Genomic DNA, 23,142 nt, shown 5'->3' on the forward strand with positions numbered 1-23,142 from the left:
TTGTGAGCATGAGTAGTAACAAAGACAGCAGAGCAACAAATACAGCAATCCTGTTGGTTTGTTCATGAACAAAAAAAAAATAATTAGGCACAGTCATAAATGTTCAGCATCTGCAGATAATGTGCCTAGACTCAAAGAGGAAATGTTTATCCTCCAGACTGACACAAACTGATGAAATAACACTATTAGTAATGATGCTGAGGGGGAGAGACTAAGATAGGGAGTTCAAAGGTGATCATGTTGCAACTTAACCTGTGGAGGGACTACCCCCTTCCCATTAGAGAAAGAAATTTGAGAAGTAGCATTTGCCTGGCAGTTTCACCTTTAAAATGCTGTATGCACATTAACAGATGACTACATGAAGATATTTTAGTGAAACATACATTTCCATCTCCAGTTTTTTTCAGCAAGTTTAATGTTTGCATGATGTTAATGAGTGCAAAACAAGTTTTCTGTAAAGCAGAGGAATAAACAGGTACCTCCTCCCACACCAACAAAAAACTTATATCCGCCATTATTAGATGAAATTGTGACACAATTACTAGTATAAATCAGGAAAAACTTTCCTGATTTCACAACTGCAAGGAAGTCATCTTAAAGGTATTCAAGGGGAATTTGTATCAATTGATTATTACCAGTTATCCATATATTTTAACTTGGATTTCATCTAAAAATTAAAACGGGATGTAAGCTTTCTTTGTTTCTAAGATCTACAGGGATTTATATAATGTAGCCTACTGAGACACGCAGTTGTAGCAGAGCAGCCTGCTCAGGGAATCCTCAGATTTTACCTTTTGCACAAGAAGTCTCTTGGAAAAACATGTAAACACCTGTCGCTTTGAGAAGCCTCACTTTTCCCTAAGACAGTGAACACAAACAATAAACTGCCCTCTTCAAACAACTACAACCACCAGTCCTAAAGTTCCTAATCTCTCCTCACATCTCTCCCTGCCCCAGCAATTTTGCTTTTTGTGTTTGAGAGGCAACAAGAACTATTACATACATCTTTACACAAACTGAGAAATGGCAAAAGGTTACAGAATTTCAAAACACTGGCTAAGTGAACAAAGAAATATTGCAAACAAAGCCAAGGCTCCCAAGGGTTATGCTTTGGGCTCATCAGAAGGAAACGCAGCTACCAAATTGGAAACCTGCAATCCTGAAGCCCAGGCTTTCCTGAGATAAGGTTCCAAAACAAAAAAGTTCTGCAAATGTCTCGGTGAACTCGTGCCAAAACCCAGCAAAAGGATTTAGAGCGGCTGCTTATCAAAGGCAAGTTTCTCGGGCAGAATAAGATATAGAAGGCAGAATGGAAAACCAACCCAGATGAAAGTTGCAGGGAATCTATACATTTTAAAGGCATATATTGACAAAAGGCAGTTGCCAACAGCTGTCCTTTACCTGTACTTACTAGAGCTGCAAAGAAAGAGAGGAAAGAATAAGAGAAACAATGAAGGAAAGAAGAGGAATTAAATCAGGCTCACCAATTGTAAAGCTATAGCCATCGATGCTGAAAGTAGCACTCCGGCATTTTTTAAATCCTTCCTTTCTGCTGCTTGGCTCTGTCATGATCCTGCCAGCTTGTACTTTGAGCAGCAGCCTTTCTCTCCCCCCGTGGAAGCAGAGCGCTCGAGCTCACTCAGCTGCCCTTGAGTATCTGCCTGTGACAGCACGCACACCCAACTTCACGCATCTCCCGGCGCGGGGAGCTGAATACGAGAGGCACGCACCCAGCAGTTTTCTCCTCCCCCTAACACTCTCGATGGCATGTCACCGATGTGCCTACTCAGATTTTAACAACTGGTTAGAGGCTCTGGTATCTAAACCAGCAGTCAATTAGTGCAAGACAAACGAGTCAGTAAGCCAGCTCTATCTGTCAAATCTCTGTGTAGGAGTCAGCACACAATTAAAAAAAGATGAAGGGTTAGATTTTGCTGTGATCTACCCGCTGATGCTCCTTGTATTCCCTGCTATGCTGCAGCCCCTGTTGCTGTCGCTCCCCTTACTCATGGGGACTTCCGACTTGCAGCAAATTGTGCTCAGATTTCAGCCCTTCAAATTGAAGCAGCGTGTTTTAATCATTCGAGATATAATTAATCAACCCAAGATTACAGTGCACCATCAATCATCTACTACTTATACTAACGGTAATTCTCTAGAAACACAACTAGCAGCAGAACATAGAAGATTATCAGTAAGTAAGAACATAAGTGACTGTGGAAAAACAAGAAAAGGAATTTAGCAGTAATGATGATAAACTGAGCAAAATGTACATGCACACACAGACAAAAAAGTCTCCTGAGCTCTTCGTCCTCCTGGTGGTTCATCACATGGTTTGTAAACTCCTCTCTGCACTTTTTTTACCCAATGATGTTTAAAAATGTGATTCAGAGTACTTGCAGCAGGTAAATCACCCCTGTCCTATGAACAGACAAAAATTTAGAGTCAAGGCTGGCGAAGTTTTCACAGAAGGCTAGCAGCAAGCCAAGCTTTTTTAAATAGGTATCCAAGAAAACACCATCAATATCTTAATGATCCCAGTTCATATAAAAGTGCAATCCTTTTCTTTTTCCTGTAATCTATGTTCATATAGAAACATGCTACTGAAGTGCTCCAATTTTCCAGGTTCCCAAGCATGAATTCGTCAGGTTTTGCATTGTTCTGGGTGGAAACCACATGGCAACACCTAGCTTCAGGAAGAGTGACATCAAAAAAAATAGCTGACACACAGATTGCTAAAAGCTAGCCCAACACACACCAAAAGGTTTACAAAATATCAACAAACCTGGTCTGTGTTTAAGGTATAAACCTCAACGCTACCTTTGTTTCTCAACAAAAGCTTAAGTCAGGTGAAATGCTGCACTTTTTAAATCCCCTCTCTTCAAAGGATCTAAGAGTGCCACTACTGAACTCCAGTAGTTAATTTAAATTCCACTTAGCTCCAGCCCAGTGAATAGCCTCAACCAAACAGATCTGTTTTGTTAACAATTTTTTTAATTATTCGGATGCTCAATAATTCTTGGCCTTTCAAGACTGAAGTGTGAAATAATAATAACTACGTAGATACAACACTTCCATCACTTGCACCTCCAATTATTTTTGACCTCAGATTGGTAGGCACATCTGAAGAATTTAAAAGTGTTGCTGCTATAAAGACAGCCACTGCAATGAAGAATTCTCAAGCAGTTTACTGGACTCCGTCATGTAGCTGCCTCTCCTAAACAACGCAGAAAAACAGTCTGAATATAAAGTGTTCCTAAGGAATCGTTTCCTCTGTCACTGTGTATATAGGTCACATAAGCACCAATGCTCTGCCTAAGAAAGCAAAAGCATAGAGAATTACTCACACTGTACCTAGAAAGCACAAGTTAAATGTTATCTAAAGGAAAGGTAAATATTGGAACTGTCAGGGTTTGGGAGGGGTTTTTTAATTTATTTATTTGATGACACCATTTTTTTCCTGAATCCATAAAGCATTGATTCATGAAGAAAAAATGTGGGAAGATACCAGTGATGATCATGAAGTTTCAGTCAAGTTTCTTAGTTCCAGGAGAAACTTTCTTCCAAGAAAAGATAGGCAGACACAGTCTTGCTTGCTCCCTGGCTTGGACCATGTACTCATGTAGGAAGCAGGAGAGTTGTATTAGCATTTTTCTTCTCAGGAGAATATCCAGATCACCATGCTACTGCCATGTTGCTCATCTCTGATCTCCTTCACTGGGGCTTCAGCCACTTTGTACAGATTGCTAGAGAGAAAATGACTGGGCCATTCAGCAGCTGTGCACACCTGAGTTACCTTGCCACAGCACCTTGTTCAAGCCCCAACTAATACCAATTCAAATAATTGTAATAATTTGATAAGCTTATTTAGGTCAAAGTGAACAACTCCCCCAGGAAGAGTAAAGACAGTCACTCAGCAGGGCAAAGTGATCACATAAGGCTAGAAGCCAGATCTCCCACATCGCTGGAGAGGGCCCTAAACTGGCTGCTCCCAGTGGGATGCTCTCTCCCTTCAAAAGTGCAGAGGTATTCACCTCGGGGTGAAAAGGGAAAGGTTTTTCAAGAAGGAAACAGTTTCTTCCCAGCTCTAGTAAAAATTTAATCCAGCTGCTCAAAGAATTACCAAATCGTATCAGTAACTCGATACCTGTTCCTATCTGATTCTTTGCATTTTGCTGTTGAGCTCTTGGCTGGATTTCAGGTCTGCCATTTACATTCTGCTTTCCCAAACAATCCCTACAGATTCACGCAGGGTACAGTACATTTTTCTACCTTCCACTGCCAGGCAGTACCAATATAGATTGTTAGGCAGTTTGTGGTTGGAGTTCAGTGCTGTGTGGAGTAATCCGTGTATGTCATTTGTAAACCACCTGGCGATCCTTTGAGATGAGAAGCACAGTGTGAATTAAAAATATTTATTATTATTGCTGTAAACAGACCAGGGTATCCATGGTAACATTTAATTTGTCAACACAAACCAGCACAGTTACTTTAATATTTTCCCTTTACTTTTCAATGTGTAGAAGAGTTTGCATGTTTTCAGGAAGTCTATTTTAACCAAGGACCGTATCAAATTAAACCAAATATCCATCCAGTCTGCCATCCTCCAACATACATGCCAGAGGAAGTTATGAAAAAGCAGCCGCCTATAACAAACAGATATGCAACACCATAGGCAGGTTGTTTCTGCCCTACAGTACAAAAAGGCATATTATTTGTGTAAATTCATCTCAGCAAGACTGAAAGATTTTTAATTGCACTTTACACCCAAATACTTTCCCAAGCATAAACTTTGAAAAATCAGTTGCATGAAGAAATGCTTCTACGTATCAGCTCAAATGTGTGACTTGTTATTTCAGCCCTGTATCCTCTGGCTCTTGTAGTGTGAGAAAGGGAAAATAGAAGCATTAAGTAAAATCCTACCCCCGTGGGAGTCAAGGACAAAACTCCCACTCATTTGGCAGGGCTGGAGTTCTATCCTCCTGGTTTTCCATACTTGTATTCCTGTTGACTCAGTTCCTAACACAATCAAGTTTCACAGAAGCAGTGATGAACTTAGACCTCAGGCATCTGTATGCTTTTGTAGTACCCATCACTGAAGTTAGCAGAATTAGGATATCTGAATTTTTACGTTTTCAGAAATGTCTCAGGTATCCCAAATCAACTGACAACTTGACTTTGAATATTAACAAAAAAAAGTGCAGCCCTACTGGGTCAGACCAAAGGTCCATTGAACCCCATATCCTATATCCAGCTCTTTATCATATCTCCATCATTGCCAAAAACTAGATGCTAAAAAAATTATAAAGATGCTAAAAATGATCAAGAACAAGGCAGGCTGTGGTGATACTAGATATCCAACCACCACCAGCTGGAGTACCTCCTGAGCCAGCTGTGTTTTCCGTATGTTCATAAACAGTCAAAAGCTTTCTGTTCAACCAGCTTAAACCTTCAATACCCTCAGCATCCTTTGGCAGGGAGGTCCGCAGCTTAACTAAACATTGCATGAAGACTTCTTTGCTTCTGTTTTGAACCTTTCTCCTCCCTCCATGCTCTTTAGCCTAATACTCAACTTTGATAACAATATCAATTCTGAAGTCTTCTGGCTATGAATCCAAAGGTGAGGAGCGGTTACGTGGGTGGCAGAGGGGTCCCCACCATGCAGGATTTCTAGCGTTAAGGAACACCTGAGACTGTGGGTTCCAGTGACAGTGGACCACAGAAGCACCAGGCAGGTCCTGCCTTTGAAAACATTGTTTGGAACACCTTATTTCCACAAACTTCAATTGAATCAATTTTACAAGCAGGTATTCTTCAGAGCAGTTTTAGAGGGCTCTCTCATCACTGGTACCGGTGTCACCTGAAAACATTTAATATCCCAAAGAAGAGCTCAGCACTTTTCAGGACTGGGCATGATGCACCAAGAATTGCTAAATTTCTTAATAAAATGTCTTCCAGCTTCAGAGAAGAAATTAAGCTGAAATCCCCTGAGGTGCTTGGCCTACTCCTCACAAGCAACAATGCAGTTATGTACTGCAGGTTGTTTATGGAGAGATGGCATTCTTCCCTGAAAGCTTCTTGGCTTTACTGTTTCCTAGAAGTACTCCATCTGCATGTTATGACGATTTTCTCAGATGTTGTCACTGTCAGGAATACCCACTACATTTAGGTTATTTTAAGGCGTGACAGACAGAAGGCAATATGACTTTTTAATGCTTTTCTGTTCTGATGCTTTCTGCTTGCTTCAAGCTTTACCATTTTCTCCCTTACAAAACGCCAACAAAAGAAACAGTCTCCAGTGTGTTGGAGTATTGGTTTATGATATTTTATATTTCCCAGCATACGCTCATTTAAGTGTTATTCAAAGTGACTTCACACCATTGGTGAAAATCCAAATGCATCCAATAAATTCCAAGCACAAGAAAGGAAAAAAAAAAACCTGTAATATTATTTTGAGCTTGGACTTCATCTTAACTATTTCAGGCAGGTCTGCAACTCAGAGGAAATGCATTATTTCCTTTATAAACACAGAAGGAATATATACCATCTAATTTGAGGCACCTAGCTGAAGTGCTTAAATGAGGAACCCTGACGCTCCCCCTCACAGTGAGCAGGCAACCCTAAAGGTGAGTCAGAGCTCCTAAAATCCAAATCGCTCTCTGGAGAAGCTCTTTCTCTCCATGGAGGACCAAGAGAGCCTGAGGCATCTAAACTCTGGAAGAGGTAGCTTGTTGAGGAGACTGAAGATGAGCAGCAGGATCCTTGGCAATAGCTTATGCTCTCTCCAGATTACCTGCAGACAGTAACATAGTAAATCGTGATCCTCTTCCAACTAGATGCAATCCACTAACAACAGTGAAGTCCATCTTTTTGTCCAGGAAAAAATGCAGTATTAAGAAACGACCATATCTTCTAGCTTTCCAGTGCAACTTGTAATCAGGCAAAACTAAGTGGTGAAGGAGCATATGGTCTGGACGTTTGCAAAGTTAAATGATGGGAAAGAGGCTGTAGCAGGAAAGGAGAACGTGGAGGCTTTGAAAGATCCCTGTAAATACACCCACCCCCACCTATTTCCTTCACACACTAACTTATAGTCCCTTGCACCAAAGCCAAAAGCATCCCTGCCTCTGGGTGTAGTTCCACTTTTTAAATGAGATTTTTCTCCTTGTTTGTTTGGGTTTTTTTAACAAATAATAGAATTTCAACAGCAAAACATTTTTAATGCTCTAAATCCACTCTTGTCTAAACAGTGCTGCTGATCAGATTTTGTTTGTCTTTATGTTTTAATTTGATTTTTTGGTCTTATTTTGCACACTACTGAAGTATGATTCTCCATTTTACAGCAGCCATTCCTGAAAGCAATTCAACAAAATCAGTACCAATAAAAATTATACCAAATAAAGCTTGGGGTAACAGTGTTGAAAAAAGGTTGCAAAGAATTAATGCTACACGATTTTGCCATATACATGTGATGACGACAGACTTCTGCTTCCAACAGCATTCCTGGGACTATCCCGCAATTAAAGTGATACTGAAAGATTTTCCTTTCCATCTTGTCAGAGAGAGATATCTGATCCTCATGGTACTTGCACCATAACTTACTTTTTTGGTGGATTTGCCTTTGTTCCTTCCCACTGCCCCTCTTGAAAAGTCACCACACAGTGGAACAACAGTGACCAGTTAGTGTATGCATACAAATCATTGCATCCCATTTGATTCCCTGCCAGGCATCACTCTCCCTGATGATCTGGGCTGTGGCCAGTCAAATCATGAAAGCCATTTTGCTTTCCAAGTCACTCATTATACCATTAGTGGGTTTTCCCCCCCTTGGATTTCTCTGTTCTTCTCTCCTCCCTCTTCTGCAAAGTTAGTTTTAAAGATATTTTGCTGTCCTGAAGGAATCCACAGACTTGCTTTATCTATGATGTGAAAATCTTGAGGGCATGCTACAATAGACAGAGCAAGGAAGTAGATCTTCTGATGGTGCAAATCAGTGCAACTTTGCCAGAGCTGCCCTAGCTCTTAAGATCAAGATCTGCTCCTTCCCCTCCAGCCTGGAGGGGAAACTGAGCTGCTTTGCTTGAACAGCCTCTTATCAGCCAGTGTCCTAAATGCCAGCCTCCTCATATCAGTATTTGGCTTTTAACCTGCCATTGTTCCACATTGTAACAGTAAATAAACTAAGTACTCTCCCAAAAGAGTTCAGAGCATTGCTTTTCCCTATTTTTATATACGTTGTGTATATACTTGCTTTTACCTATATTGCATATGTTACTTCTGGCTAGATTTTACACTTTATCCTTTCCAGACCACAACTTGAATTAAAGTGTTTGAGTTATCATGAGAGCTGCACTCTTCAAATTACCTAAAAAAATTTAAAAGGTCACAGGTAAAAATTAAAACCTAACGCCCTACGTGTGCTCCAAACCGCTCCCTCCCCAAGTCAGCTGCTCTGTCTTCGATAGTACCAACACAAGTAAGTAAAACAAGCAACAACTCCAACTTCTCTTAGCAGGTATCCAAAATAGAGTGCCTGCTACAGCCACACAGTTCCTAGACGCAAGCTCTTTTGGCCAGAGCAAAGTGTCCTTGATGCTAAATGAACGTAGCAGCCTATATCTTATTTGCAGAACCGGCAGTTTTCTTTGTTGATACAGATACACTTGACTAAATGGAAATTAAGCCTCAGAAGGGTGGTTTGAAATGTACACACAATACACACCCCCACACACCACGCAAGCACACGCACAAACACCTCTTTATACCACGTGCAATACACTGGTGATTGTTCTGCCCTGTCTCTTGAGAGAAGGGCAGCACAAAGCTGCCTTGTCCCCAGAAGAATTAACCCAGTAAATACTACTCTGAAAGGGAAGGGAGGAGGAGAAGGGGTTTCCACACTATCTGCTTCAGGCATATAACAATAAGAGCCAAATTTAAGCTCACAGTCGCTCTGGATTCCCTGCACAGTTAACGGCAGGATGGAGGCCATGGCACAGGGAATGAGTGACATGGACCAGACCTACCATCACTATGCACGTTTATATTTCAAAACTAACCAATTCTATTGCTCTGAACAAACTGCTGAATCATTAAAAACTACATTCCCATAATGAATACAGTAATCACCAGCATACTCAAGCTAGTGAAAAGAAGCTTCCTTTGAATTATATACAGTGTAAGCTAGTATTTTATTGTTAATCAAAAGTCAGAGATTCAACAAGCATATTTTTCATGGTTAAAATTCCATTTTTGTCTAAGTCTACAATGCTTCCAAGATTCCCATTTATCTTAGTGCTTTAATCTGATTTTTGAAAACTACATGAAAAGTGAGCGTATTGAGAATTTTATATATATATAAAAAAATCCATTCAGTTTCAGTCTGCACATGAACGTAATAAGGCAGTCTGGCTCCTTCATGCAACACCACAGTTCATTTTTTAATAAAATGATACTTTTTTAATAAAACGATGCTTTACCATTTTTCTCCTGATAGTATTCATTTCAGTACTAAGAGTAGCCAGGCCACATAATTGCACAGTTATATGAGAACTAGTAAGGATCATCAGATCCACAACCTCACAATCATGGGCAGCAAATATAAAGACATTTGGTCCATGAGACTTCTGCCTCTCTAACTCTGCACATCCCAGGTCACTAGACAATCTCACACCCCAAATTAAGCTACAGCCTTTGATGCAAGGTGCCAGAGAAGAACAGTGACAGAGACCAAGGGCAGGACACCCAAGGCAGCAGCAAAACTTTAGGTCCTTGCACCAGTAGGAGCTTTGAAAGGTGGAAATTCCCAGAAGATTCAAGCCAGCAGGCCCCTCTTCTCCACATTTTAAGCGATGGCAAAAAAATGAACAGGCAAGCAGGTAAACAAGCACAGCAACGGTCCCCACTGATCTCGCTCAAGGGAAAAATTCTTCCTGACCCCCAGCTCTGGGTATGGGTTTAACACAGAACACAAAGCAACAGAGAGATTTTTCCATTATCATTAGGAAACTGTTATTTTAGTTTAATCGTACCTATGTTTACAGAAACTACCCACAAACTTTTGTCTTAAGAAAAGCAGAATCACAGTAACTAAGTACACATTTCAGAGAGGTGATACATGAGGCAATTAGCCTTGGCAATTAGCTAGAGATGCTTATGTTGTTATGCTGATACAAGTGCTTGGCACATATTATTGCTGATTAGCAGACAGACTCTTGAGCAATCTCTGACGGTCCCTGCCTGATGGCAGAATACCAATACCTAGTGCTCACACAGAGCCAGCAGACTGTGAAAAGTGATGCGGGAAGAAATGAGTTTCCTTCAGATTAATGCAGCCTTCGCACATCTTTGGCAAAGCAGGTGATTTGGGCCAAGAAAAGCATTGTTTATAATCTCTCAGTCTGAAAGGACATGTTTATTTCATATTTATTTTTTCAGTACACATCTGCAGTCATTTCAAGAGGACAATGTACAACAGGTCACCAAGTCTAGTAAAGGAGGGAAGACCTTAAATATTCAACTCTGAATCATTAACATTTGGACATGAATACAAGGGTGTATTTTACTTTCATGTGTATCTTCTAATGCTGTTTTTTAAGAATTGTATGGTGATGCATTCACTTCCTTATAGTACTAATATTCCCTTCCATCTATGAATAGAGTCCTAAAAATATTCTTTTGTATGAAGAATCAACTTTTCACAATAATAATCTCAGGAAGTTAAAAGAATCTGCAAAAAAAGACTGTCAATGATTGACTGACCTCCATCTTTGTGAAAGTGAAGGTAGAAGAGGTCGATTCAATGGAGTGAAGGTGAGTGAGCAGAAACATGGGATTTCCTTAGGATCAGCTTTCAGAAGCAGCCAGGTCACAGCCACTGGCACCAAAAGGAGGGGTTCTCCACCCTTCCCCATGCTCCTCCCTGCTGCACTGTGCAGCAGTGTACTCCCTTGTGCACCAAGGGAGAGCCCTTGGTGCAGCAAATTCATTTCACTTTCACAGCAAAGACCTGTTTAGAGATGAGCCAGATAAGCACCAGAGCTCAGGGAAGGTACTGACAATTTAGCTATGATGTTGCCGATATTCAGACTTGAACACATGGATCTACTTGCTTTTAATATGGTTTTCCTTCCTGCTTTTTTTTTTTTTTTAAGCATGAGTCTTACAAGGGTCTGCATTATTCACCTCAATGTAAAATTAAAGTTGCCTTGCACTGAGAGGAAGCAAGAAGGATGCAGGGTGAATGTGAGATAATGCCAGAGGGCAGCAGGACCATCTCCTTTCAGCAGTAGAAGGTGGAAGATAAGATCAGCTGATCCAACTGCATCCTTACCTAAATCAGTTTTGCATTCACATTGTAGCTTTGAAGTGTCTTCCCTGTACCAAAACTCCTGAAGGACAATTCACTCAGATCTGTGCAGTCCTCTCAAAGAAAGTCCCAGAAATGCCCAAGGCACAGCCTTGTGTCTAAAGCCAGGCTTCTGCTGGCACTTCAGCTCAGAGGACCCCAAGGTCCGAGGTCCATAGTACCTTGCTGCATATCTCCTTACACCTTCAAGAGAAAGGCCAGGGCATGAGCCAGTTAGCCAGTTAGAGCTACCACACAACATAGGACTGCAAAGAGGTTCAATCCACCTCAGCTCTTCCTAAGATCTTTGCTCCTATTCTTGCAAGAGACTAAAATATTGTGCAGGCAGAGAGATAAAAATCCAAAACACTTTTTGTAAAGCTCAGGTGAGCTCTTGCAATTGCCAAAGAATGAACTTCTTGCCTTCTTTTTCATGTGTAAAAAGTCTAGGTCCACTATTTAGGGAGACAGTAACAAGCCAATAAAGAAACCATTTCATAACAGTAAACAAAATATTAAAAGCTAAAACTAATAAACACACACAAAACCCACAGATCCCAGCAGCATATGTTTTGAACCTCTTTGGGACCCAAGCACACACAAAAGTGCGCATAAATATAAGAGATTTCTGCTAATGGATTAATCAGCATTAAGATAGAAAACTTGGTTTTATTCAATTTTTCTCAAGCATTCACAAAAGCTTTGTGCTTCAGGACTTGCTAAAATAGTTTCCTAGTATCAAAAATATGCTTTTGGAAAAAGAAACACTGAATCTAATTACTCTAAGAATTGGTATAATATGAAGCACTAGTTTGTTTTAAGTAAATATTTCAACCTTCTGTTAGATTAGTAACATGTTCCAGTCTTGACTTCAGGACAGATTTTTTGATCAGAAATATGACTAAAATCTGAGCTGAGACCACAAACTCATAAAATATGCATTTTGAATATTAGGCAAAAAATTGTTCTGGCCAACTTACTTGAAAAAATGTTTAAGAAATAGTAAAATCCTGGAAGTTAGTGGAATCTAGTTTTGTATTTTTGTATCTGCACATTAAATGTAGCTTGACAAACCTTTGCAGTGATTCATGAAAAACATCTTTATTTAAGAGACATCCTGGTCTCTCTTTGATGCTTTTCATACTAAGTAATTATCCTGTATGCCTTGCTGTACAATCCTGTTCAAAGTAGAAAGTAAAATCTCCCACAAAGAACAGGGTATTTCCTTCAACTGGTCATAAATATGCAGAATACCATTAGCAGTGTTTTCCCCAGCCAAGGCTCTTAATAGAACTGCTTGCTAGACCAGTACACCCGAACACTTTGCCACAAGCAGTAAATTCAGATCTCTCAAGTTTCTTTCCAACATCCTCCCGTTGGGCTACATGGACTCCCTGGTGCATGAAGTGACATGATGAGGGGGAGCCTGTGGGATGTGGCTTCTGGTGACAAGTGCCTCCCAGCAGCGTCATTTAAGCTCTGGGCCCTGCTAAGCAAGGTGGCCCTGGGACAGCCCCTCTCTCCACTCCAGGCATCAGCTGCAACTGGCCAAGGGGTCACAGATTCTGCTTCCTTCTGATGCATGAGAGCACAAGAGCAAAGAAAGGCTGAGGTGCTGGGCTGCAGGTGCATGAGGGATACTCCATCCCTGCAAGAAACATGATGCAGGAAATTTGACAGGTTTGTAGTTTGTCATGACATCAACATCTTTTTTTTTTTTTTTGTGCAACAGCAGACAGATAACCCTTAAAATAACACATACAGGCCAGAGATCATCCTTCATGAAAAGTAGTGACTGTATCTGCTCACCTGTATGTCACAAAGACTATATGGCTTTGTTCTGGATGTACTGCATTTTTTTCCCAGGTCTTTGAAACAGGTCTGTGCAGCTGAAAAGTCATAATTCCCTCTCTTGCCACCCAGCAGCTCCTCTGGGCAAAGGAGTACGTGGTAAAGTGAGCTGATCAAGTTATTTATCTGACAAGCATCACAATATATTTGCCCTTGTTTCCCCCAATTTGCAGAACTGGGGGAACACTCACGAACTTCTGAATTTCAGGGTGTTCTCCATTATGCAAGAAGGAGCTGGCAGCACTCGTTTGCCACAGATTCGCAGCAGTATGAACATTATTCATTACTAACACCCTGCCAGCCAGCCTCTTCCACTCCCATCTCCTGAAGCACTCCCTGGTTGCCAAGTCAACTTGTTCACCTCTCGGAGAGCTCTGAAATGGGGAACATTGAATGATTGCTACTGCAATCACAAATAAGAAGGTTTATAAAGAAAAACAGTCTTTGAGTCACTGGAAGAGAGAGAGGTGAATGGCAAATTGATCCTGATGGTTCCATTTAGGAATGCTCAGTCACCAACTCTGCACAAAGTGTGAGAAGGGAGAGAGGTGAGAAATCAAAGTATTTGACAATAAGCTAGCACAGTTCATCCATACGGAGCCTTCAAGAATACAACTCATATCTTTTAGGAACATGAATGATTAATTCTTTTTTTTCTTACAAAGATGTCCTTAGCTAACAGCCTGACTCAATCAGACCTACAATACCCACAGATATAGAATATGAACATTATACAGGCCATCTGAGTGGCTCTCCAAAACCTCTTAACATTTCACTGGCAGACAGAAGCAGTTTTAATAGCATAGCCGTTTCCAGCAGAAAGATCTTCAAAAAAGCAGGTGTTAATTAACTAAAAAAACCTAGTCCAGTACTATAAAAATATTTAAATGAGATTTATGAGTTTGCTTACCATTTAATGGGAGCAAAAGGGGCCACAGTTGTTTTGGGAGGGGGAGGGTATTTTTTTTACTTCTGTAAACACCTAGATGATTCTGCCTAAAAGCATTCGATTCAACAGGGAAAATATATATACATGTGTTACACACACTACAAGCTTAAGGTAGAAGGAAATGACTGCCAGTCAGAAAATGTATATGCTGGTATCTGATGGACATAAATATACATGGACATCTCACAGAACGAGCTACAGGCAGGCTGATGACTACAGTGTACTGCTTCCCATGCCCAGGCACTACTCCTTCAGCACAGCTTTTGCAGTTCAACTTTTTAATCCAACTCTGTGCCAATTAAGAGTCCTCCAATTTCCCATTCTCTAGACTGCTCCTGTGATTTAAAAATAAATTCCCATAATCATAAGTGATCAGTTTACCGTGGTCTAAGAAGTAGGTGTACGTTATCAGACCCACGGTAACTCACAGTGGAGGTTGCTTAATGAAGTACTGAGTGCAGCAACAAAGCCTTGCAACCCTCATTCCAGTTCTCAGGCTCAGCTGTCTGACCTAAGGCCCAGCTGTGCAAAATGGCATGACCTGGGCTCAGCTTTACTGAAAAGAAAATAGAAAACAAAAAAACACAACAAAAATTTTTGCTACATTGTAAAGGAGCGAGCACAAACTAAAGCCAGCAAGATAAGCAGAGTAAAAACAAAGAAATTGTGGAGTCACTCCAAGCCTCAAAAAAAAAAAAAAAAAAATACCAGCAAGAAAAGGTATAAAACTCAGAGAAGAGGGTCAAGAAGATGGATACCTGGCAAGATCAGACAACGGCAGGCAGCACTTTCTTGCCTCACTGAGGACTTCCTGGCCACTAGAGACTGACCGTGTGCCTTCATTGGGGCAGTGAGCACGTTCATGCCTAGCCTAGTAGCATGTTACTCCCAGCAGTTTGCTCTGTGCATTACTCAAATTGCCCCATATTCATAAACTGTGTGCAGTCCTGCTTTCAAAGTGTCTGCCCATGGTAAAAGACGTCCGGCCCCCCCCCGTACATCTTCTGAGGGGAAGATATACTAAGAGAAGGAGGAAAGGCACTTATGATGCAGTTGAGTACTAAACCAAAATCATCTAAAGCAGATGCTTAGGCAACAGCCATAGGGGCTTTCTGGAGAAGTACAGGTATGACTGGCCTGTTAAAGTCAGCAAGAGAAGAATATGGGGCAAAATGCAACACTGGAAAAAGCAAATGAGGCATCAAAATTTAAGAATAAGGTGTTTAAGGAACATAATTGGCAATAACAGGCTCAACAGTGTGCTTCTGCTGCAAAAGGCTGGTGTTTGGCATCTCAGATGCAACACCTCCAGGCAGAATGCAACATCCAGTTATTCTTGGACCACTGGACATGCAAGTGTTTGACCTGGGCCAGGCTTAAGTATAAGGTTACACAGGCCGGGCATATTTTTATGGCAGCATAAAAGCATGAAAGGGAAAGAGGGACCTTTTGAGCCACTCTGTGAAGATGTATGTGCACAGACGGGCCACCCATATGGAATGAACAGAGCCGCAGAGAAAGGTCACCATCTCCAGGCCAAGGAAGAAGCCAAAGATCAGGCTTTGAAAGGTCAGGCTGGGAAAGGGTATTGTAGTGGACAGGATACGTGGGCTGCTCCGAGACATGGACTTCACTAGTGGTAGAAAAGGTATGCGCAGAATATGGTTTGGAAAATGTTGATGACCAAAGGAAAAAAACATGATTGCTTGGGATGGGGCGCCCACCAGTACCCTCACACAAGAGCTGACTGAATTGACCAGGTGGTGGGAGCTGGCAGATAAATGTGAGTCAATGCCTGATCCAAGCCAGTCAGTGCAGCTCCCTGCAGTGATAAAGTAGAGCTACTCACCTCCCCAAAGCCCCAGTGTATCACCTGTGGGCAGACACCAGCATTCAGGGGCCTTCAAATGTCTTGCAAGAGCTCTGGGGTTTGAAGTCAGTTCAGTCAGTTACCTAGTCTCAAGTCAGTTCACTGTCACAAATCAGTCCATCTCATCTATGCAGAGACCAGCTGGCAAGTTCCTGACCTGCCCAGGGAATCAATCATTCATTACACTGGAGAAGCACACAGGCACGGCCCTGACATCCAGCTACACCAGAACTGTAATTTTAGGAGATACTTGAATTTCATCCTGATATCGCAATTACAATGTAAATGGCAGATCTTGCACACTTCTTGCAGAATGGTGGCTAGGAATAGGAGAAGACATTCACTCAAACGTTGGTACATAAATGTTTGCCACATGCATTAATCATTACACACACACAAATTAAAAACAGAGCTCTTTGCCAGCTCTTTGCTACAGGACAGGAGTCCAAATATACTTCATTAGTCCATTACCTACAAACAAGAAGAGGGGCAAGCATTTTAAGGTCATAGTAGATCTTTACTAAAGGAATAAAAGACACTTCCTATCAAAAATGTTTCTGCAGAGATGAAAGCTTGTCAAAGGTTCAGTAGTGTTTTCTCCTGGTGCAAGGGTCTACTAAGGAAAGCATAGTAAAGAAATAATTTTAGGTATTAAAAAGTGGTTTCACACAGCTGGACACTCCAGAAGCTCACAGCAGATACAGAGGGTTAATCAGATATAAGATGGTTAACAACACCAAGAAGCGTGGGATGAAAAATTCTCCATCATCCTAATGACTCAGTGCTTCTTTCCTGCTGCACCTGGACTTTTTCCTTATGTGGCAACGACCACTTAACCTCAACAGTGGTGGATTGACACTGAAACACCAGATGAGTGACAGCCACTTGGGGTATTAACGAGGCTGGTGTTTGCATACACTGTGGTACCAGATTTTTATTTGAGCACTGCCATTAAGTCTCCAAACCGTGCTGCAGCCCACTAGGCAGAGGTGTAAGTGAAGGCTCAGCTCATTGCCAGACTCTAAATGGAATCAATGATCAAAAGAGATCAAACCATCAAAGAAGGAAACTAATTCATAGCCCAGTCCTTTGAGGTTCATCTGAATGTGACCTGAGGCTTGGCTGTGACCTTGGCTTGACTTTGCTCAGAAAAACTTCTTGTAAACTGAGCACAAACTGAAGTCAGAAAGATAAGTAAATTAAAAAAAAAAAAAACAACAAAGAAAGAAATTGTGGAGTCAGAAATAGTCACTCAAGGACTCAAAGAACATCACCAAGACATATAAAACTCTCAGAGAAAAGCAGAGGGTCAGAAGATGGACACCTGGTAAATCAAGGATCAGCCCACTCCAAGAGACAACAGTGGGCAGCACCTCCCTGCCTCACTGACAACTGCCTGGCCAGCAGAGACTCACCGCATACCTGCACTGGGCTGGTGAGCACATCAATGCTTAGCCTAGCAGCATGTTAGTCCCAGCTGTCCATGCTGTGGCTTAGCCAGTAGAGAAGATAATTGTCATGGTCTTAAAGTGTGTATACTCCTGCTTTCCAGTGACTACACCTGGTTAAAGATAACCACTAAAAATTACCTGAAGAGCTGAGGCTTCTGGCCACAAAGTATTCCTGCTCCCACAGGTCTTTCCCACCTCTGTGCCAGAGCTTTCCACCTCCTACAGTTGTGCTTTGTCACAATGGGGAAGCGATCCATATTAAAAACAGCTGCTAGAAAATTTGGGGGAGAAGAGTAGTCAGGGTTGTGTCCCTCATCTATTTTACCAGTAGGTCTACCAGCATATAGAACAGGGAGGTAAACCAACAGCAGGAACCATTGGTTAGATGTCAGAAAGAAGGTCACTTCTTCCATCGGTCTATCAGATGTGACCATGAGAGTCTATCTCAAAAGGTTATGAATCACCTGTCCCTGATCCTGCTCCCACAAACACCAGTGGAAGCAGTAGTGTGCTACATTGAAATCAGAGTTCAGCTTGTGAGCAGAAGATTATAGCAACAGTAGATTTTCCTAGAATGCTTTTATTAGTTCCTCCTTCAATCCCAAAACTACCTTCTGCTGAAGGAGTGCTGAGTTCTGAAGCCAGCCAGCCAAATAATAATCTAGACAGTGTGATCACAAACTACACAAGACTACAGCTTCAAATACACTTGCTGTCTGCTCTGCTGACTGTTTCTTTTTGCACAGTATTTTAAACTTGGCAAATAAATTATATTTATACTTCAGCTGCAGGCTGTAATGGTTTTGCCCCCACCCCTGAAAGAATAATCTTTCAGGGAGGTGAGGGAGAGAAATAAGATTTTCAGAACTGCTTCAGGGATTTTTGGGACCTAGTCATCCAAATGCAACTCATTTTGATAGATAATAGTGTCCCAAGAAGTAATTTTGGGGGTAAAAAAGCATGAAGCATCCAGTTCCCATTAACTTTTTCAGGGCTTGAACACTTGTCTGTGCTGCCTGTCATTGAATACCTACCCCAAATATCTATAGGTTGGAAGGGATTTTTTTGGTGTTTTTTTTTTTTCTTTTTAATTGCCTCAGCTTCTTTACTCCCCAGAAAACTTCTAATATTTTTTCCAAAGTCTCCAGACAATGAATACGCACTTAAACTTGTTTGTATCAGTAGTTTTAAGCTTTCGGCTTACATGCCAAGGTTTGTAAGCCAAAGGGTCCATAGCAGCATCTCCTTCTTCCTCCATAAGCTGCTCTCATTATAAGATAATGAACACTGAGCTTGACAAAATCTGTTATATAAGTTGTCTGAAAGTAAACACCCAATACTACTTTAACCCATACAACCCTAAAGGGGTTATGATGCTCTAAACATTCATTGTCATTTAATTTGCATCCTCACAGTTCAAACACTTCACAGCTCCATTCTCCCACCATTCTTCAAGCCCCATCTCTAGAATCACTTGAACATATGGAAAACATGTCTCACTGCAATGTGAGCTGGCCTTCCAGTCTCACAAATGTGTGGCATAACAACAGGACCCACAAGCACTTGCACAATGCAGGTATTGTTAATACTTAATAGCCTTGAGAATCTACAACAAACAAGAGAATGTTGAACAAAAGGTTAAAAGATTTTTTTTTTTAAAACACAGAAGTGTCATTGGCATTTTACCTTCACATACAGAGAAAGGATTATCTGAAATCATTAAAAACTAAGTTACTCTATTTTTTTTTGTTCAGCATGTTTTTATACCCTGCAGCTGAAATGGTAATTTGAAAAGGTAAGGAAATAATGTATTGCTCACCTCTCCTTGCAACTTCTTTTTCACAATTTCCTCCAGTTCCACTTAAAAGCATGAACAATAAATTGACCCAACCCCAGCCCACGCTACTTCCCACCACTCTTCCAAAGATGGATCTGTGTCCAGCTTTTATCACACTGAAATATATCAAAGTAGTTTTTGAAGAAGAGAAAAGGAGGGAGGGATGGGGGGAAGAAAGAAAAAACCTGAAAGATATCCCTCCTCTTAAAAACTATTGGAAAAAATACCATGGGCAAATATAACTGCATCAACTAGTCTTTCGCATCCTAAATGCTAGTTTTATTTTAAGATTTTGCAGAAGCTGCTTACATCTACAGCATGTTTGTGCTGGATTTTGCTGTGGAACAATAACACGAAGAAGATTTGTAGCTACTCACAACAGGGTAGGTGGCTGGGTGGTTTTGGCAGCCCGTGGAGTCCAGAGCTGGCCTGGCACACAGCGGGTGAGCAGGGCTGCAGGGAATGGCCCTGAAGCAATAGTAGTGAGCAATAGTAATGGCCACTGTTTTTCACAAATGCCAAATTAAAACCTACTCCTCATGCCTTTTTTTCTCTCAAAAGGGGTAAAGACTATACTAATTTCAAAAGTTGCTAGAACAGCCATTTCTGAAAATCACACAATCACAGAATGGTTTGGGTTGGAAGAAACCTTTACAGACCACCTAGTCCAACCCCCCTGCCATGGTCAGGGACACCTTCCACTAGACAAGGTTGCTCAAAGCCCCATCCAATCTGGCCTTGAACACTTCCAGGGAGGGGGCATCCACAGCTTCTCTGGGCAACCCGTTCCACTGTGTCATCACACTCATCATAAAAAATTTCTTCTTTGTGTCCAATCTAAATCTACCCTCTTTCAGTTTAAAACCATTGCCCCTTGTGTTGTCACTACATGCCTTGGTAAAAAGTGTCTCTCAGTCTTTCTTATAAGCCCCCTTTAATTATTGAAAGGGCCACAATAAGGTCTCCCTGTAGCCTTCTCATCTCCAGGCTGAACCACCCCAACTCTCTCAGCCTCTCTTCATAGGGGAGGTATTCCAGCCCTCTGACCTGCTCTAACACGTCCATGTCCTTCTTGTGCTGGGGACCCCAGAGCTGGACGCAGCACTCCAGGTGGGGTCTCATGAGAGTGAAGCAGAGGGAGAGAGTCACCTCCCTTGACCTGCTCGTCACACTTCTTTTTGTGCAGCTTACAGCTCCCAAATCACCTCAGCTAACACAGTGTAAATACAATAAAATATTTTAATATAGACATGAAGCTCTGGAGTTTTGCTTACCTGGACCTAATCCACACAAGCCCTGGCTAAGGGGATAACAAGAGCTGACCCTAACTAGCCACAGTGATATCAAAACCACATCTGCTTTTTCTCCACTGTGGTATTTCATCAAAGCAGTTACCACAGAGATCATTTCAAGGTGAAACTAAGCTATAGGTTCTCATTGTCCTCTCATGCTGTACTGGGTCTGACTGGGCTGGAGTTACCTTTCCCCATAGCAGCCCATATAGTGCTGTGCTTCGTATTTGTAGCTAGAACAGTGTTGATAAACCCACCAATGCTTTGGCTATCACTGAGCAGCACTCGCACAGTATCAAGGCTGTCTCTCCAACATGCCCCTCAAAGGTGGGGGGTGGGCAAGAGGCTGGGAGGACAGCTGACCTAAACTGACCAAAGGGATACTCCATATCATACGACAACATGCTCAGCAATAAAAGCTAAGAGAAAGGAGGAGAAGGGTGGGGTGGTGTATTTGTTATTAAGGGGTTCATCTTTCAAAACAACCGCTACACATAACTTAGGTCCTACTTCCCACAATGTGGCTGGACATCACCTGCTGGTGGGAAATACAAAATAAAATTATAATTTTTTTTTTTGGCACTTTGCTTCTGCACACACCTTTTGCTTTTTTTTTCATTAAATTGCCTTTATCTCAAGCCATGAGGTTTTTAATCTTATTTTCTGCCCCTGTCCTGCTGAGAAGGGGGAGTGAAAGTGCAGCTGGGTGGGCACCTGGCAGCCAGCCAAGGTCAACCCACCACATATGCACAAAGTTGTGATGCACAAATCAAGGTTTCATGCAAGTTTTACTTGCTTGATTGCCCTAGCTTCATGTTCTTTTGACGTGATTTTTTGCTTCTTTTTTTAAGTGTAATTAAGCATAGAAACCTGCCTTAAGGGCTGAATGTTTTATCATTCTTCTGTTTTGCTACCTGTGTTATTCTAATACAGAAGTTAAAGAAAAGATTTAAACAAGAACATCTTTTATTTCCTATTTTATTTATGTCAGAGTTTATTCCCACAGCGAGTGCAAGAGTTGCAAGGAGCTACAGATTTTAAAAGCTGCTTCTTCACATCTATATATCTGAAATGAACAGAACTCATGCAAAGATTCTGGTTAAATTGTTTCTTACAACAAATAAATGAGAAACTGTAGACCATGACCCAGCAAAGCTATACACATTTACAGACCTTCAGTTCCATTACCTTGACAAAACTGAGACATCACACTCACAAATTCAATTCTGCAACACAATGCATATTGAAGTGCAGTGCCTAGTTTTATGCAATTGACTTTCACAGCTACATCTATTAATCACAGATGAGGAAAAAACTTCCTAGCAACAGCCCAAACAACTGAATTGCTAAGACTTCTGAAACCAAAGAGATCATATAATGAAAGATACTTCCAATTTCACAGAAAGCATTCACTGCACTACTTCAAAGAAGGGTGTTACTTTTCTTGTGATTTGGTGCACACTATAGATGTGACAATGAGCATTATCTTTAATTGACGGGTAAGAATATATACTGGCAGGAGTGAAGTATCTCAGAGTTGTTCAGGTTCATGTTTTCCCTGACAGAAAAAAAATAAATCAATCAATCAGAACATAACAACTTTTTCTGGCTCTTTATTCCTTGCTGAAGATGATAAAAGAATAAAGCAACAGCTTCCTGACTTAACCTTCTATCTGTCATGCTGCAAATGGTGTCAGGTACAAACAACGCAGTAATTCTCTCAACTGCACAAAGACCTCTGTGACAGAAGGCACAGAAAGCCAAACTTAGTCAAGATACCCTAGGGAAGGATGTGGTCCAAAAGTTGACAAACAACCCTGGGATGAGGACCACAGAGCTTTTATATAAGACTATTGAACTGATGAAAACAGTAGGAACTCCTCTGCATTCAGTTCAGACTTGTCATTCCCACCAGCATCAATGGCACCTGTACATATGTACGAAGGAGAGAACAAACCCCACCACAAGCCAGGCTTCCTTAGTTGTTATGGAAGTACTGAAAAGGGAATATGCTGGCACCTGAAGGGTTTTATATCTCAGATTGGTAGCAATGTATTGCATAAGGTTCATTAAAGGAAGATGCCACCCTGTTGTAACCAAAGGATGTGGACATGACCATGTACAGAATCTGCTTGCAGCCCTATTGGTATCAACCTCCTTACTACTCTTCACACCTCTGTCTATGGTGCCACAGTACTATGTCATTTTCTGTTATATTTAATTTTCACCAAAAATTTGGATCGTAATGAGTTGAAAGCAGCTTTGATCTACCATATTTATTTTCCGATCAGAGTGGATGCAGAGCACACACACAGTCAGTTCATTCACATTATCCTACAAAGCCTGATGAACAGCCTCATTAGGTTCCTTGCTGACGCCAAGTAAAGTTTCTGCTCTGATGACTCTAGTTAACGTCATGCAACAGATTTGAAACAGCACGGACAACTTGATTTTCAATTTTAAAAAGCACTATTCTCAAAAGAGAAAAGAATAGTTGTTGTTGGGGGGTGAGGTGGAGGAATGTGACCATTTCACTTGCTGCAGG

At 41.3% G+C, this 23,142-nt stretch overlaps 1 protein-coding gene across 2 annotated transcripts in view; it reads right to left on the bottom strand.

The window, feature by feature from the left end:
- The window catches only part of PDE1C (phosphodiesterase 1C), a 414,729-nt gene that overhangs the window by 345,986 nt on the left and 45,601 nt on the right, over positions 1–23,142 (bottom strand). Inside the window, exon 1 of one of the 2 annotated variants that reach the window (XM_068404898.1) lies at positions 1,485–1,569. The exons of the other annotated variant lie outside the window; for it this stretch is intronic. Within the exon in view, the coding sequence (XP_068260999.1) occupies positions 1,485–1,569 (85 nt within the window). Of the gene's footprint in view, positions 1–1,484; positions 1,570–23,142 lie in introns of those variants that run through there. 2 annotated transcript variants of the gene reach the window in all.

This window comes from Nyctibius grandis, chromosome 7 (assembly GCF_013368605.1).
Source record: "Nyctibius grandis isolate bNycGra1 chromosome 7, bNycGra1.pri, whole genome shotgun sequence".
Classification (NCBI taxonomy): domain Eukaryota; kingdom Metazoa; phylum Chordata; class Aves; order Nyctibiiformes; family Nyctibiidae; genus Nyctibius; species Nyctibius grandis.